The 14,465-nt window shown below is 26.0% G+C and overlaps 4 protein-coding genes across 12 annotated transcripts; 2 read left to right on the top strand and 2 right to left on the bottom strand.

Moving 5' to 3' along the window:
* Window positions 1–141: 141 nt before the first annotated feature.
* On the bottom strand, window positions 142–2,566 carry LOC122633360 (graves disease carrier protein-like). Its single transcript, XM_043821157.1, has 7 exons — window positions 2,378–2,566; window positions 2,093–2,185; window positions 1,886–2,019; window positions 1,620–1,805; window positions 1,379–1,535; window positions 1,139–1,280; window positions 142–1,016 (listed from the first exon to the last, which is right to left on the bottom strand). Exons 1-7 carry the CDS (start codon window positions 2,439–2,441, stop codon window positions 842–844), a joined length of 951 nt encoding a protein of 316 aa, XP_043677092.1. The 5' UTR covers window positions 2,442–2,566; the 3' UTR covers window positions 142–841.
* A 191-nt stretch (window positions 2,567–2,757) lies between these two features.
* Window positions 2,758–4,084, top strand: LOC122633639 (TP53-regulated inhibitor of apoptosis 1-like). 6 transcript variants are annotated; one of them, XM_043821755.1, is made up of 4 exons: window positions 2,758–3,137; window positions 3,354–3,461; window positions 3,551–3,719; window positions 3,935–4,084. In XM_043821755.1, exons 3-4 carry the CDS (start codon window positions 3,585–3,587, stop codon window positions 4,019–4,021), a joined length of 222 nt encoding a protein of 73 aa, XP_043677690.1. In that variant the 5' UTR covers window positions 2,758–3,137; window positions 3,354–3,461; window positions 3,551–3,584; the 3' UTR covers window positions 4,022–4,084. The 6 variants fall into 6 exon arrangements, with proteins under 6 accessions (XP_043677690.1, XP_043677689.1, XP_043677687.1 ...); XM_043821754.1 differs by lacking the exon at window positions 3,354–3,461 and having other exon boundaries at window positions 2,759–3,137; XM_043821752.1 differs by lacking the exon at window positions 3,551–3,719 and having other exon boundaries at window positions 2,760–3,137; window positions 3,354–3,520.
* Window positions 4,085–4,575: 491 nt separating this feature from the next.
* On the bottom strand, window positions 4,576–8,389 carry LOC122633633 (FACT complex subunit Ssrp1). Of its 3 annotated transcripts, none has more exons than XM_043821741.1 (14): window positions 8,346–8,389; window positions 8,161–8,265; window positions 7,775–7,960; window positions 7,477–7,692; window positions 7,210–7,385; window positions 6,987–7,122; window positions 6,794–6,897; window positions 6,601–6,729; window positions 6,214–6,505; window positions 5,943–6,101; window positions 5,736–5,876; window positions 5,418–5,609; window positions 5,088–5,315; window positions 4,576–5,018 (listed from the first exon to the last, which is right to left on the bottom strand). In XM_043821741.1, exons 2-14 carry the CDS (start codon window positions 8,209–8,211, stop codon window positions 4,965–4,967), a joined length of 2,064 nt encoding a protein of 687 aa, XP_043677676.1. In that variant the 5' UTR covers window positions 8,212–8,265; window positions 8,346–8,389; the 3' UTR covers window positions 4,576–4,964. The 3 variants fall into 3 exon arrangements, with proteins under 3 accessions (XP_043677676.1, XP_043677678.1, XP_043677677.1); XM_043821743.1 differs by having other exon boundaries at window positions 8,336–8,374; XM_043821742.1 differs by lacking the exon at window positions 8,346–8,389 and having other exon boundaries at window positions 8,161–8,320.
* A 386-nt stretch (window positions 8,390–8,775) lies between these two features.
* LOC122633632 (cyclic AMP-dependent transcription factor ATF-6 alpha) lies at window positions 8,776–14,154 on the top strand. Of its 2 annotated transcripts, none has more exons than XM_043821740.1 (8): window positions 8,776–9,064; window positions 10,792–10,974; window positions 11,050–11,204; window positions 11,273–11,480; window positions 11,575–12,167; window positions 12,381–12,535; window positions 12,655–13,262; window positions 13,362–14,154. In XM_043821740.1, exons 1-8 carry the CDS (start codon window positions 8,986–8,988, stop codon window positions 13,799–13,801), a joined length of 2,421 nt encoding a protein of 806 aa, XP_043677675.1. In that variant the 5' UTR covers window positions 8,776–8,985; the 3' UTR covers window positions 13,802–14,154. The 2 variants fall into 2 exon arrangements, with proteins under 2 accessions (XP_043677675.1, XP_043677674.1); XM_043821739.1 differs by having other exon boundaries at window positions 8,777–9,064; window positions 11,273–11,486.
* Window positions 14,155–14,465: the final 311 nt, after the last annotated feature.

Consider the following 14,465-nt stretch of genomic DNA (forward strand, 5'->3'; position numbering starts at 1 on the left):
CATGATTTCACAGTAATTATTAAAGATATTAAATCATATAAAAATATTTATAATTTTTTATTCGTTTTCAATAGGACATATTAGTAAAAATTTTGTATAATGCATTATTTATTGTTTTTTAAAAATGAATTGACGAGTAAATAAATGAATAAATAAACGTTATATTTATATAAAAAATATAATTTTATGCATATATAAAATGTACAATGTATTTTTGGTTACACAATGTTAGTATAGGATGGATATAAAAAAGAAACCATGAATATCTCTGTATAAAATAAGGAAATAAACCTTATCGTTTTTTTCACCTATTTATGTGTAAAAAAATATGAAACATTTAATAAAATTAAAATTGATATATATAAACCACATTAAATGATTGAGCGTAGCTTAGTTGTACTTCATTTTTTGTTCACTATTTCTATAAGATGTATTAAATATTTTAATTTCTTGTGTCTATAATTATATTGCTTCAAAATATCATGCAATATATCTGAATTTTAATAATCTATCACTTACGTACATTTTTAATTTTATGTATGTATCACAGTTTTCACAGCATAAATTTAATGGCTGTTATTGTAATAATCACTCCAATTATGGCATGATTTATTTGATTTTTATCAGCTATAACTAGTTTTAACTTACTTTTGTAATTTATTTCATCCGCTTTCGATCTTCTCAAGATTAAAGTTAATTAAATTTTATGCCATTATAGCTATTTTGTGCAATCATATTTATGAGAATATTATCCTTTTTACTAATAAACCTAATTGAATAGGTTGTAATAATTTATGTCATTGTCTTTACACAGATAGTATTATAACAAATATAACATAAATTATAATTTTGTTCCCGTATCTAAATTAAGCAGTTGCTTCATAATTTCATATGTAGTAAAACTGACTGCGACCATAGGTACACCGCGAATATAATTTATACTCATTCCACGGTATAGCCCTTTCATAATACCATTTTCATTATATGTTAGTCTTATAGTTGATAGCATACTAGAGCTGTAAAAAAAAAGTACATTAACTTATAAAATTATTTATATTAATCATTAGAGAAATATTAAATTCAATAACATACAGTAATAAAATTCTCTTATTCCATATATTAATATAAAAATGTTTACCTATATTTATGTGTAGCTGGATTCATCATAGCTAACTGCATACGTCTTCTTGTCACGTCTAAAGGATAAGAAAAACTCTGTGCTACTGCCCCTGCAAATCCTCCACAAATAACTTTTGCAGGCAGTGTTAAAACAAGACCACCTAAATGCAATAAAAATATGTCAATGATTATTAGATGAATGCTATTAGTATTAATACTGAAGTTGAAATAAATATTTTAAGATAGATTATATACATACCAGTGTTTCTATCACATTTAGAACAAGAGTAATTTGGTACATACTTCATACATAAATATTTTAACTTCTCAAATGAATAAAATGAAAAACCTGCATATGGTATCATTCCAACTATGGTTGGTAAAAATCCTCTATACAGCGCCTTAAAACCACCTTCCTAAAATGCAATGAATTAATCAAATATAGCCTAATTTTTTATTAAAAAAAATATATTTTTTTATATATGATGTATAATACTTACATCCTTAAAAATTGAAGCAGCTGTATGAATAATACCAGTATAAAGATGTTCTCCAGTAACTTGAAAAGCAAGACGTGCCCTAATTGTATCAAGCGGATATGTCAAGGTTGCTGCTGTTACTCCAGCTGCAGATCCAGCAAAAAATTTCTCTATATGTCTACGTTTTTCAAACAAGGATTTCAAGTACTAAAAAAGATAATAAAACAAATATGTTTTATATTTCTGCTCTTATATGTAAAAAGAACAAATTAATTAAATGTTATCACCTTAGAATAAAATTCGAATGCAGTAAATTGAATTGCAGCATATGGAAATATTCTGATCATTTGAGCCCAGTTACCTTTATACAAAGCAAAAATTGTTTCACGTTTAATAATTTCTTTTAATCCAGAGAAGACACCTATAATAAAATATTATGTTAAATGAATATAACTTTAAAATAACTTGTAATGACTAAAATATAACATTTTTACCTAAATGTTTATAATGATTGTTGTGAGCTTGCAATAATATTTTGATTCTATCTAATGGAGCAACTGTTGTTTTGGAACAAATACCAGCTACACCTATATAAAAATAAATTTTCCATTATATATCATTAAAATAAGATTCGAATAATTTATTCTTTATCATATTGACATGGTCAACATTTCATCTAATAAAAATTACGCTACATAAAATGCTACTAGGACAAAGTACGCTCGGAAAAAATTTTACTAATATTTTCATAAAAATTATTAATTAATTTAATATCTTACCGCCGGCCAATAGACTTTTAATAAAAAATTCGAAGTCTTTTTTCTTTTCAATACGAAATTCCATTTTTAGTATTTATTAGTTTAAAAAAATGAAGCAGAGAGAGAAAATTGATCACTTTCAGCCGACCTATTATCGTGTGTTTTCCGTTGTACTGTAGCGTCGTTATCGCACATGCTCTGCCACCATCTATATACTCTCCTCTGCTATATACTCTTTATACTAATTTCCATTCCTAATACTAACTATTGATTACGAACGGACTATGCACCAATAATTTAAAATTTTAATTTTGTTTTTTCAAAAAATGTAAAAATACGTAACGTTACTGAATAATTGATTACTTGTGATTACTATTCCTTCCTTTAAGTAAATATTCCTTTGGTTTAAATATAATAATCAGTGATTTTATCATAACAATTTAATTGAAAAATCCTAGAAAGGGAAAATTGTTCCGTTCATCACTTGTAATGTGTACAGTACATGGGGCTACATAGATTCGTATATATTGATTCGTTCGTTATTACAGTCATAGAACTTTAAAACATAGATATGATATTGTAATATAACGTAATTTATTAAAGGAAAATTGCATCGAAAATATTTCTTTGTTAGCTAATTATAGTCGATGGTAATGCAATTTAAGTGTTTGGTGTGTGTTCACGTAACCTCTTAGATAAAAATTTTAGATAAAAAAAGTAATGGCATTTTAATTAGATATTTTATAACAAAAACAATAAGCATCGAAGTACATAACTGAAAGTAATTAATTTATATATATTTACTTATTTACTTATACAATATATTTTACTATTATAAATATTATTGTATTTCACCATGATTTAAAATAATCAAGTCATCATAATTTACTATTCTCCAATCCAAGTAATCCTATTATTTAATTTGTCTTTTGCCATTTATAAACATCTTAGATAGATAATGTAAAGTTAATTTAAAATGTATGGTATTCACTTTCAGAAATGGACCAGGCAGCTCACATGAATAGCATAAGCAAAGCATGCAATGAATTTAAGAAGCAATACGATTCCTGCTTTCATGTGTGGTTTTCTGAGAAATTCCTGGAAGGTGACAAAAATGACTCTACGTGTGCTGAATTACTGGAAGTCTATCAGCAATGTCTTAAGGTAATTTCAATAAAAATTATTTTATCTTAGGTTTTCTACAACTTGGTGATCTATAGAATTTATCATGGAGATGTGCAGTGAGCTAAAGAAAAATTATGATGCCTGTTTCAATAAATGGTTTGCTGAAAAATTTTTAAAAGGAGATACAAATGATTCAATGTGTGCTTCTTTTCTCAAAATATATAAAGCTTGTGTTATGGTAAGTTGTTGATTGATGGTTCATTAAGAAAAGATATAACTGTTATAACAGAATTGTTATAAATGATTATGGACCATATCAATAAGATTTTTATTTTCTTTATATATTCTTTATATAATATATATGTATATGTAACATATATGAAATATAAATAAATTTCAACAATTCAATGATATATAATTTGTCTAACATAACAAATTTTTTTTTTGTTTTAGGAAGCTATGAAGGAACAAAACATTGAATTGAAAGAAATTGAAGAAAATCATTTAGGAACTGAAAAAGAAAAAAGACAGCCAAGTTGACAATAGGACAATTGTAAATCTATATATTAATTTTCAAATAAATTAACTCTTACAACAATGAAATAATGATAGATATATTCTATGAAACTCCATATAATTTATACTATTTTTAATTATGCAAATTAATATATTAAATCTTTCACAGTTTAAATATTACACATAGAAACATACTATTAAATATATACAGAATATTTTTATGGTTTCTTTTCTTATTCTACATTTTGTAGAATAATATTAAATAAAATGTCATTACATAATAATTAATGTACTTATGTAAAATTGTAATATTCTTGTTTTAATAGATTATATGTGTATTGGATTTACTTATGCATACATTTTATAAAATATTCCTTTTATTTGTAAAAATATATATGCATAGTTTAAATTATAAACTATAATTTATACGTTTCTGTGTTGATTTATGTATACATTTAAGATTATATATATATATAAATTCTTATGTCAAATAATTAAGTACTCTATCTAATATTTTTTATTTCTACAGTACATTTTATATTGCCTAAATCTAAATAATACGAATTGAAGAGACACAATTTAAATCTTAATTATTATATTTAACAATATAAAGTTGGTGATCATAGATGTAAAATACAAAATATTTCATAATGTGACTGTAATAAAACTATACTATAGTTACTACATGGAATGAGCAATATAATACATATGTGATATTGGGATATCTAGCGAAGATACCATAAGGTAAAGAATGAAAATAATGGAAGTGACCAAGACAGTGAAAATAAGAAATAAAATATTTAAAATGAATATATAGGTAAAGAATTACAACACCTATGATAAAAGAAGGACTTATATCTCAATGGATAGGAATGGCCAACATAAAATTATATTAAACATTTCAAATGTTTTCATGTTTATCTGTTCTTATTAAGATTCTTATTATTTATCTATTCTCAACTTTCTTTTATTCTTTTTCACTATCACTTTCATTATCCGAATGTTTCGTCTTTTCAGATTTCTGCAATTAATAACATCAATTAATAATATATTAATTCTAGACTATACATATATATTATTCTAAGCATACCTTCTCCGTTGAACTTTCACCTTCACTACTAGATTCATCTTCACTGATATACTCCTTACTTTTGAAAGAAGATCCAGACATAAGTTTACTAGGTGATATATCTTTTTTAGATTCTTTTTTCTTTTTGTCTTTCTCTTTCTTTTCTTTACTTTTTCCACCACTTGCTTCATATTCTTTCATTGCTGCTGAATATTCTTTTTTTGCTTTTGCTGCCTTTTGTTCCCATTCCTTTATTTCGAACATTTCGTAATTAGTGTAATATAGTAATACGTAAATTAGTGTAATAATGTCAGAAAATTTCAGAAGTTATTTTCGAAAATTTTTACTTACAGATTTATCTTTCAATTCTCTCCACATTTCACCACCTTTTTTGGCTATTTCTGTAACTGCAATACCGGGATTTTCTGCTTTAATTTGATCACGAGCACTATTCAACCATAACATAAAAGCTGTTGCTGGCCGTTTTGGTTTGTTACTATCCTTGTTTTTCTTTGATTTACGTGGTTTTCTTGGCTTTTCAGACTGTATAAATAATAAAATAAATTATTTTTTTTATAAAATAATAAAAAAAATAATATATTTTTTTATATGTATATATAATACGTAACATTCTGAGTGTAGTTTTAACAATTATAATTTTATACTTACTATTGTTTTAGCAGATTTGGATTTCTTTTCTTTTTTGTCTTTTTTTTCTTTCTTTTGACTACTACTGGATCCATCTGAATCTTCCTCGCTTTCAGAACTATTAGGATCACTATCATATTCTTCAGCTACATCACTTTCATCCTGTATTTAAACATATAATGTTATAACTATCTTAGAAAAAGAAATATAAAATAATTGAAATATGACCTGATTAGGATTAAAGTCTTCATCTGTAGATTCTTCTTCAGAATCCTGATTTTCATCGCCATCTCTCTCTTGTGCTTCAGCTTTAACTCTAGCCAAGTATGCATCGGGTTCATCTTCTTGATCGCTATCTCCAAAGTCGTTATCATAATTCAATTTGTCCTATATTAGTAGAAATAACAGAATAAAATACAAAAATATAAATTCGTATAGATTATTATATAAATATTTTTATGAAATAGTTATTGGGAACACCATATATTTTTCTACTTACACTCTTGCCTCTGTTCTTTACCCTCAATTTCTTTGAAGTGATAAAATCGAAAAGTTTACCATATTCTTCTTTTTCAATACTGCTAAATGTATGAACTACACCAGTATTTAATTCAATTTCAAAATCAAACGAACGTGTGGAACCACCACCACGTGCGAAATTAACTGATGTTATTTCTTCAAAGCGTATATGTATAGGTGGTTTATGAACATAAATAAAGCCTCTTTCTAGAGGATATAAATATCCTGCAGCTGCTTTAAATGAACATCCTATTGCAGGGGTTCCAGAATGACTACAAATATAACGCAGTATTTAAACATTACAATATTAATTTTTTTAAACAACTGATAAATGTTTCCTTCTCTCATTAAATTTAGAATCTCATACCCAAGAAAATGACCAGGTCCAGTTAATTTTCTATTGATAATAACTTTCATTACTTTTCCAAGAACCTCATATGTGGGTCCAGATAATTCTTTTGTCAATTTTTCTTCATATTTTTCTTTCAGTTCCTTCCTAAAAATATAATAAATAATAAATAAATCATGTATTTTAAAAATATTTTAATTGAGAGACATACTCAGAAAATGGTAATTCAATAGAAGTTTCTTCTTCTTGATTAAACAATAGAACCAGATAATGATATCTAGTTTGACCTTGCTTAATAGGTGGATCTAAACTGACCTATAAAAATATGCAATAAAAAAGGATAAAAAGAATAAAATAAAATAAATAATATTTTTTCTGTAAAGGAATCTTGAGGCAGAACTTACCACAAAATACATTTGTCTGTTATCCTTATGAGGTAGTAAGAATAATCTAAGAACCGTAGACATTGGTATCTTATAATCAAAGGTTTTACCATGAAGTTGAAAAAACGATTGAAATATTTTTATGTCATAACGACCACTGAAAAATGATATATAGAAAATAAATTAAAACTATCAAATATGATTGTAACATTCGTCACTATTTTTATAATTATAAAATTCTAACCGTGGTGTAAGACACTGGATTTCTCTAAAGATAGCAATGGCATCACCACTGACACTAATAACAGAAGCTTTTTCCATAACTTGTTGATGAAATGCTTCTACAGGATCTTGATCTGCACTATCACTAATAGGGATATGAAACCTCATTTCCATTAAACTAACAGGAGCATCATCGTTCTATAAAAGGAATATAAGTTAATTTAAAATTGTTTGATCATTATATTTAATAAGACATCACGATAATGTTTATAACTATTTTAAAACATACTTGATGAAATTCCAGTGTTACTTCATTTTTCCCTGTATTACACTGTGAAACATCATACAATGGAATTTCAAATGCTGTATGATTTCCAACATCAAAACTTAAGACAGATCCATTGAATTTAGCTGTACCCCAATTCCAACCTTTCAAACTAAGCTCCTTTTCCAGCATATCTTTTTTATAATTTACAGAGAAAAATTTGGCTATTTTCTCTTGGTCCTATATAATATATATTGAAAGAAAAATATAATCACTCTAATTTATATAAATATAACATCTTTTTTAAAGGCTTCAAACATACCCCTTCTTTAAATCCTCTAAATCTATGCAGTGTTCCATTCTTCAAAAATATACGTAAACCCCAAGTTCCTATAAATTTTTGGTAATTTACCATTTCCATATCACTAGCAGATATCTGTTCAACTTTACCAGTTTTCTGATTTTTAAATATAATATGTTGATCAGTTAATTTTAACCTTCCAGGTGTCTACAAAATAAGTACAATAAGTAATAAATAAACTATCATTATTCTAATGTATCGTATACTCTGTCTTATGATAATTACAAAGTAATATAAAAAATAAGATTATTTCATTAAAAATATTATAATATAAAGTTTGATTATAATACTCCTAAGTAATATCGGTATAAAACAATTTTGTTTTAAATAATAAATAATAAATTCACCATTGCACCCTTAACCTCCGCAATAACATCAGGATATTCCAGAAAATCCATTTTTAACTGAGGCTTTGAAGACTATACTTTCAATAATATTTTATATTATTTCGTCTAAAAAATTATATAACAAATTACAAATGCCATTTCCAATATTTCAATTATAAATATATCTTAACCTAACCTAACAATACCTTCAATAAAACCTCTTCCTATTTCAAAGTTTGTAATGTTAATAAATCGTTGCTTATAGTTATACTCAGGTTGACCATAAAAATAATTAATAAATTTACTAAATGAACGCAGTATGTACAACATTATAAATTGAAATATAACGACATTTTTAATTTATTGTTTCTTTTTGTTTTTTAATAAATAATAAATCGAATCATAAATTAATATATGGAAAAAGACATAAAATAACAATTTTGACAAATTATGAAAAATAATGATAAAAATAAATGTAAATTAGCTTCTATAACATATCGATATTTGAATAATCGATTTTGTGTGTAATTTTGATTCTCGAAATCTGATCATCGATTCGATTGTATATTCGAGATCATAAACTCGATCGCATCTGAATTGCATTCATTGAATAGTGTTCCATCTATTTAAGTTCTTTGATTTATGTTTAGTTTGATAAAATTGACATGTGTCTGTGTATAGATATTGAACTGCATATTTTGTTAGTTATATAGGAGTATACCGGAAACGTTCATACGATAACGAAAAACGTATTACTCCTGTTGCTGTATTCTTGAATAAAAAGTTTTTTTTTGCGTTAAATAAAAAAGAAAGATAAACAACATCCGTAAGAATACGATTTGAAAGATGTTGATAACTCAAGATCCACAATGGAACGGCGTCGCGGCATCGGAACTTCAGATGTTTCCAGAGCTTGATTTTTTGGGTACGTGAAATGTCCATAACATGTATCATTTTGATAAATTTGTACATAAATAATCATTGTTAATAAAAACTAATTCTAACGGATAATCGCAGAGGAAATCAATGCCAAATAATATTCTCTGTTCGTATATTATCCTTACGATTCATCATTTTTCTCGATACTTCTGACGTGATTCTAAATATTCCAAAATTAAATTGAACATATATACGATAAAATTTGTAGGCGTTAAACGCATGAACATATACATAATCGTGTACACGTTATCAGAATGAATTCTGTGTTTTATTCTATGTTCAATAAGGATAACATTAGTTGTCTAATTCTGATTCTTTGAGACAAGTAATATTAAAATTATTTTGTGATACTTTGGAATGCACAACGATAATCATATAGGAAATTATGGATGACCCGTAATTATTAATAAGATAATTTTTTAATTCGTTGTTTTATTTGTGATTTCATCTCTCCTCTTGAACGTATTCGATGTCATGTCGACAAAGATCGTTCATCGAGGTTATTGACCTCTCTAAAAGCCAAAGTTACAAGTTCCTTCAACTCGTTTGTACGTATTCATTTTCCTTATAACAATCGTAGAAAAATTTCGAAAGATGTTCAAGAAATACAATTTTTTCTCTTTATTTATTAACTTTTTTCGTATAAGTATTGTACTATTTATACAATATTTGTCGGTGAATACAAATTGATCAAAAATAATCCGACAGGTCAATTAATTTTACTGATTCTCTTAAAAAATATCATCGTTTACATCTGCGAAAGACATATGATATATTACAAAATGTGGAAAAAAAAAAAAGAAAAAAAAGAAAAAAAAAACGCCCGATTTGCAATGCTACTGGAAAAATCGTAACATAACGTAAATACTGAAAAATATGTAACAAAAAGAGAAATATGTTTAATAACAAAAAGGAATGAATTAAAAACGTTTTTTCCTACTTTTATTCTTATGTAATGGCTGCTCATTTACATATTTACAATTATCGAAATATTGTCTTTGTTATTGCATTCACGTATAATACATATGTTTTATGCTTTTTCAAACACATCGATAAAAGCAACAACCTTAACGTCCTTGTGCATACTAATAATGTATTTTAAACTATACAAGTACGAAACAGTATAGTACGTTGTGTACTACATATCGTTTAACGAATATATTTACATTATAATCATTGATAATGTTTAGGTTTAATACATTCTAATTGTTTAAAAAATATATATATACGAAATAGCAATTGAAAATAGCAGTAAGAAATGGAAAACGATTTATATGCGTACTTCCACGCACGAAGAGAAGGTTTCAGATTATTATATCCTGTCTAATAAATGTTATTTTCTACCATTTTTATATTTATTCCAATATTATATTAATGATTCCTCCTGACACATTAATGTATGTGAAGTGTACTATGTCACATTACGCCATTTTATTTCTATAAACGATCTCTTACACTTTGTCCTTGAAAATGTTTAATTCGATTCATTATTGCATATTTATGTGTACATTTATTTTTAGTGTAAATTTATTAATTTGATGTAAAAATTCCATAACAAAAACATTATTTTTTAAAAAGTTTTACTTGATTAGAGGGAAGATAAAAGAATATTACGTCGTAGTCATTTCCTTCGATGAAGATACGAAAGCGCGCGTAAATTCAAATGTTCTGTCGATTATAAATTTTAATAAAAATATGATCATATTTTTGCAGATGACAATTCTCTTCTTCCTGATGATTTGTTTCAAAGTTTAAGTTCTGAATTAGGGATTCCTCTTTTACCTGATGAGGTATCTCAAGATTATTGTAAAAATTACAATGAAAATACAGAAGAAAATATAAAGTCTTGTAATACTTTTGAGGACTTTGGCTCGTGTTTTACCCAACAAGATAAAGGTATTTTCATTAAATAAATCCAATTTTAAATAAAAAAAATATGATGTATTTTTTTATTATTGCTTATATTATTAGATCCAGAAACTAGTGAAGGAAATACTGAAATAAAATTAGAGCCTGTAAGTCCTAGTACACATTTACCTCTTTCTTCTAGTCCAAGTCATTCAGAATCAAGTGGATCTGAGTGGCAACAAGAAATAATATCTAATCTTTCATCAACAGATTTAAAGGTAATTAATAAATTTTAGGTGCCCTATATTTTATTTTCTGTATAAATATTTCTCTATATATTTTTTAGTTAACATTAGAAACACCACCAATTTCACCACCATATGTTTCTCCTCCAATATCACCATCAACTGTAACACCTACATCTTTCGTGCAACAAGTACAATTAATACCTATTAATACACAAGAAACAAAAAATACAAAGTATAAAGTTGCCAGTGAAAACCCTGCAAAACGTGTTTGTATTCAACCAAAGGGTAATGCTCAAGTTACACAAGGTGATGGTAAGAATAAGAATAATTAAAGTTTATATAATTATAGAAATAATTCGTTTATATATCTAATAATGTATATATATCATAATTTTTACAGAACAACTTCAAAAGACTATAATATTAAGTGCTCAAGACTTTGCTGTTTTAGCACAGAAGGCAAAACAAAATCAGACATATCCTTTGAAACTACAATCATTATCATTACATAAACCTATTAAAATACGTGGCCCATTAAATTTGCAATCTACATCCTTAAATCATATAAAAACTGAAAATAATGGAGTTAAATTCCAGCAGCAAAATAATGTAAAAATTATTAATGCATTACCTAATCTTCATGTATCAACCAGAGAATCCATAGTCAATGTTCCCAATACTTCTGTAATTGTAAACAATGAAAGTGCTAATCATACTTCTGTTGTTGTGAAAAATGAACCAGTGGGATGTGATTCAATTGTTATAAAAAAAGGAACATCAAATTGCACTCCTATTGTTATAAAAAATGAAATTCCAGTATTTAATAATCTCTCTGGTAAGCAAGAATGTGAAATGAAAGCTTTAAAAAGACAACAAAGAATGATAAAAAATCGAGAATCTGCTTGTCTTTCAAGAAAGAAAAAAAAAGAATACGTTTGCTCTTTAGAGAAACAAATTTCTCAACTTCAAGAGGAAAATAACAAACTTAAATCTGTAAGAATTATTAATTGATCTGCATTATATCATATTTTTACATTTTATTTTGTAGTTGTTGTTATGATAATATATATACTAATAACTAACTTATATTAATTTTTCTTATTAGGATACTTCACATATAAATGTATGAATAATATGAATGTTTACGTCTGAAAGGCAGTAATTTAAATATTATCATTATAATAATTTATTGTTTATTTCTAATAGGAAAATATAGCTTTGAAACAAAGGCTATCAACATTGGAAGATACAATTATATCTAACAACAAACTTGGAAATGTTAATCTTAATGCGAATAAGAGAAATGCTGCTATCCTTTTAGGAATGATTTTAATGGTATCTCTTAATCTTAATGGTCTAGTGTAAGTATTTATATATAACATTTTAGTTTCTTAAGCTTAAATATTAAAGTTTGAACATAATCTTGAAATAAACATATAATATTGTAACATATATATTGCATATCTTTCTATACTTGTAGAGGCATATTCCCTCATAACAACAGATTGGATAGTATGTCGACAGATATACCAACAATTACACCGAATGTTAGACATGGTAGAAGTTTGCTATGGGCAAATCCTGATACACGTATTGAAGAAGAACTTGGAGATGATTTTAATAAAAATAAGTCAATGCATCATCCTATGTGTCCTATGTATATCAATCAGAGTGAATCAATACGTTTAGATTACGAGTTACGGCGATGGATTGGTGGAGAATCTGATCGTGATAATTGGACTATACCGACGAAGACTGAATTAAATAAAAAATTATTAGGAAAACTTCTTTTATCAAAATCATCTATAGAGAAAAAAACAGTATATGACAAGAATCGTTATTTACGAAAAATGAAATCAAAAGATATGCATAAGACGAACAATATTCATACATCAAATGTCAATGCAGTTGAAGTATTTTCTCCAATTCTCAGAGAACATGCTTCTTTATTTGAAGCTTTAGGAAGAAAAGATGATACTTTCTATGTTGTATGGTTCAGTGGTGAACACTTATTATTACCAGCTTCAAGAAAAAATAATACATCTAGACCAAAAATGGCATTGGTTCTTCCTGCTGTTCCCTTGAATGGTATATGTTCATCGTTCTTTCTATTTATTTTCTTTTATTTATGTATATCTAAAAAATGAATGGAAGAAGTGACTAACCAACAAAAATTATATGTTTTAGAAACTTATTCAACTCCTGCAAATCACATTACAATGATGCAAATCGATTGTGAAGTAACAAATACTCAATTATTACATCTACAACAATCTGTTATACCTTTCCATTTGCGTAGGAATAGTAAATCGGAAAATAACAGTAGTCGGGCTCGGACTGCCAATGGTGTGTCAGATGCTACAACAGTAAATATAACTAGAACCCACAAACCATATTTTATAAAGGAAAATGATCCTTATATACTTGATACAAAAAATTTGAGGGAAACTTATACTCAAAGATCTAAAGAACATTATCATAACAAAGATATAACTTATCTTTTAAAAGAAAAATTTGTTACTGGATTTGGTTTGGAGAATGTAAAAAGTGATAATTATGAAAGTATTAAAAATACAAATGAAAGAAAAGCAGATATTTTTAAATTAAAAAATATTGGTCATCATTAATATTAATTTTTATATTAATGATTATTATATTCTATTTAATGTTCATTTATACAACATACGTGATAACATATTTGAATGTGTTTGTATATATTACATGCTAAAAATTAGTGCAATTTTCTGCACAAATATAGATATTTAGCTATGTAAAATGATTATATGAAGAAAATTTATAATATCTGATAGATGGACTATGATATAATAGAGTAAATATAAAAGAAAACATCTCTCGTCGATAAAAAAAAAAAAAAAAAAAAAAAAAAAAAAAAACGAAAGTAAAATATTTACTATATTTCTTGTTCTCCATAGTTAATAAGATTATTGTATTTAATAATAAACACACACACATATATTTATATCTGTACTTCATGATAATGACAATTTATGAAATTAGTATGTATTACTATTATTCGATGCTTGTCATGACATTCTGTGAAATTTGATACTATTTAATACTATGAAATTTTGTAAATATGCACAAGTTCAAATGCGTTTTGTTGATATATGTACATATAATAACTTATGAACTTTGAAATTGATGTAATAATTCTGATGTACTAAAACATAGATTTTTAATTATATTCGTAATATAGATTACTTTTAAGTACAAAAAGATAATATAAAGAAGTAATATGGTGCACGTTTTTTCTCTTATTGTAAATCTTTA

This window comes from Vespula pensylvanica, chromosome 12 (assembly GCF_014466175.1).
Source record: "Vespula pensylvanica isolate Volc-1 chromosome 12, ASM1446617v1, whole genome shotgun sequence".
NCBI lineage: Eukaryota > Metazoa > Arthropoda > Insecta > Hymenoptera > Vespidae > Vespula > Vespula pensylvanica.

Coding starts and splice junctions, on each gene's coding strand:
- LOC122633360 (XM_043821157.1), bottom strand. CDS start 2,441: ATGGAATTTCGTATTGAAAAGAAAAAAGACTTCGAATTTTTTATTAAA. Junction 2,186..2,377: donor TAAAAGTCTATTGGCCGGCG/GTAAGATATTAA, acceptor ATTTTTATATAG/GTGTAGCTGGTATTTGTTCC. Junction 2,020..2,092: donor CAATCATTATAAACATTTAG/GTAAAAATGTTA, acceptor ATTTTATTATAG/GTGTCTTCTCTGGATTAAAA.
- LOC122633639 (XM_043821752.1), top strand. CDS start 3,356: ATGGACCAGGCAGCTCACATGAATAGCATAAGCAAAGCATGCAATGAA. Junction 3,521..3,934: donor TCTATCAGCAATGTCTTAAG/GTAATTTCAATA, acceptor TTTTTGTTTTAG/GAAGCTATGAAGGAACAAAA.
- LOC122633633 (XM_043821741.1), bottom strand. CDS start 8,211: ATGGATTTTCTGGAATATCCTGATGTTATTGCGGAGGTTAAGGGTGCA. Junction 7,386..7,476: donor TAACACTGGAATTTCATCAA/GTATGTTTTAAA, acceptor TTCCTTTTATAG/AACGATGATGCTCCTGTTAG. Junction 5,610..5,735: donor CCAAATCTGCTAAAACAATA/GTAAGTATAAAA, acceptor TTATTTATACAG/TCTGAAAAGCCAAGAAAACC.
- LOC122633632 (XM_043821739.1), top strand. CDS start 8,986: ATGTTGATAACTCAAGATCCACAATGGAACGGCGTCGCGGCATCGGAA. Junction 10,975..11,049: donor TTTTACCCAACAAGATAAAG/GTATTTTCATTA, acceptor TTATATTATTAG/ATCCAGAAACTAGTGAAGGA. Junction 12,168..12,380: donor AAAATAACAAACTTAAATCT/GTAAGAATTATT, acceptor TATTTCTAATAG/GAAAATATAGCTTTGAAACA.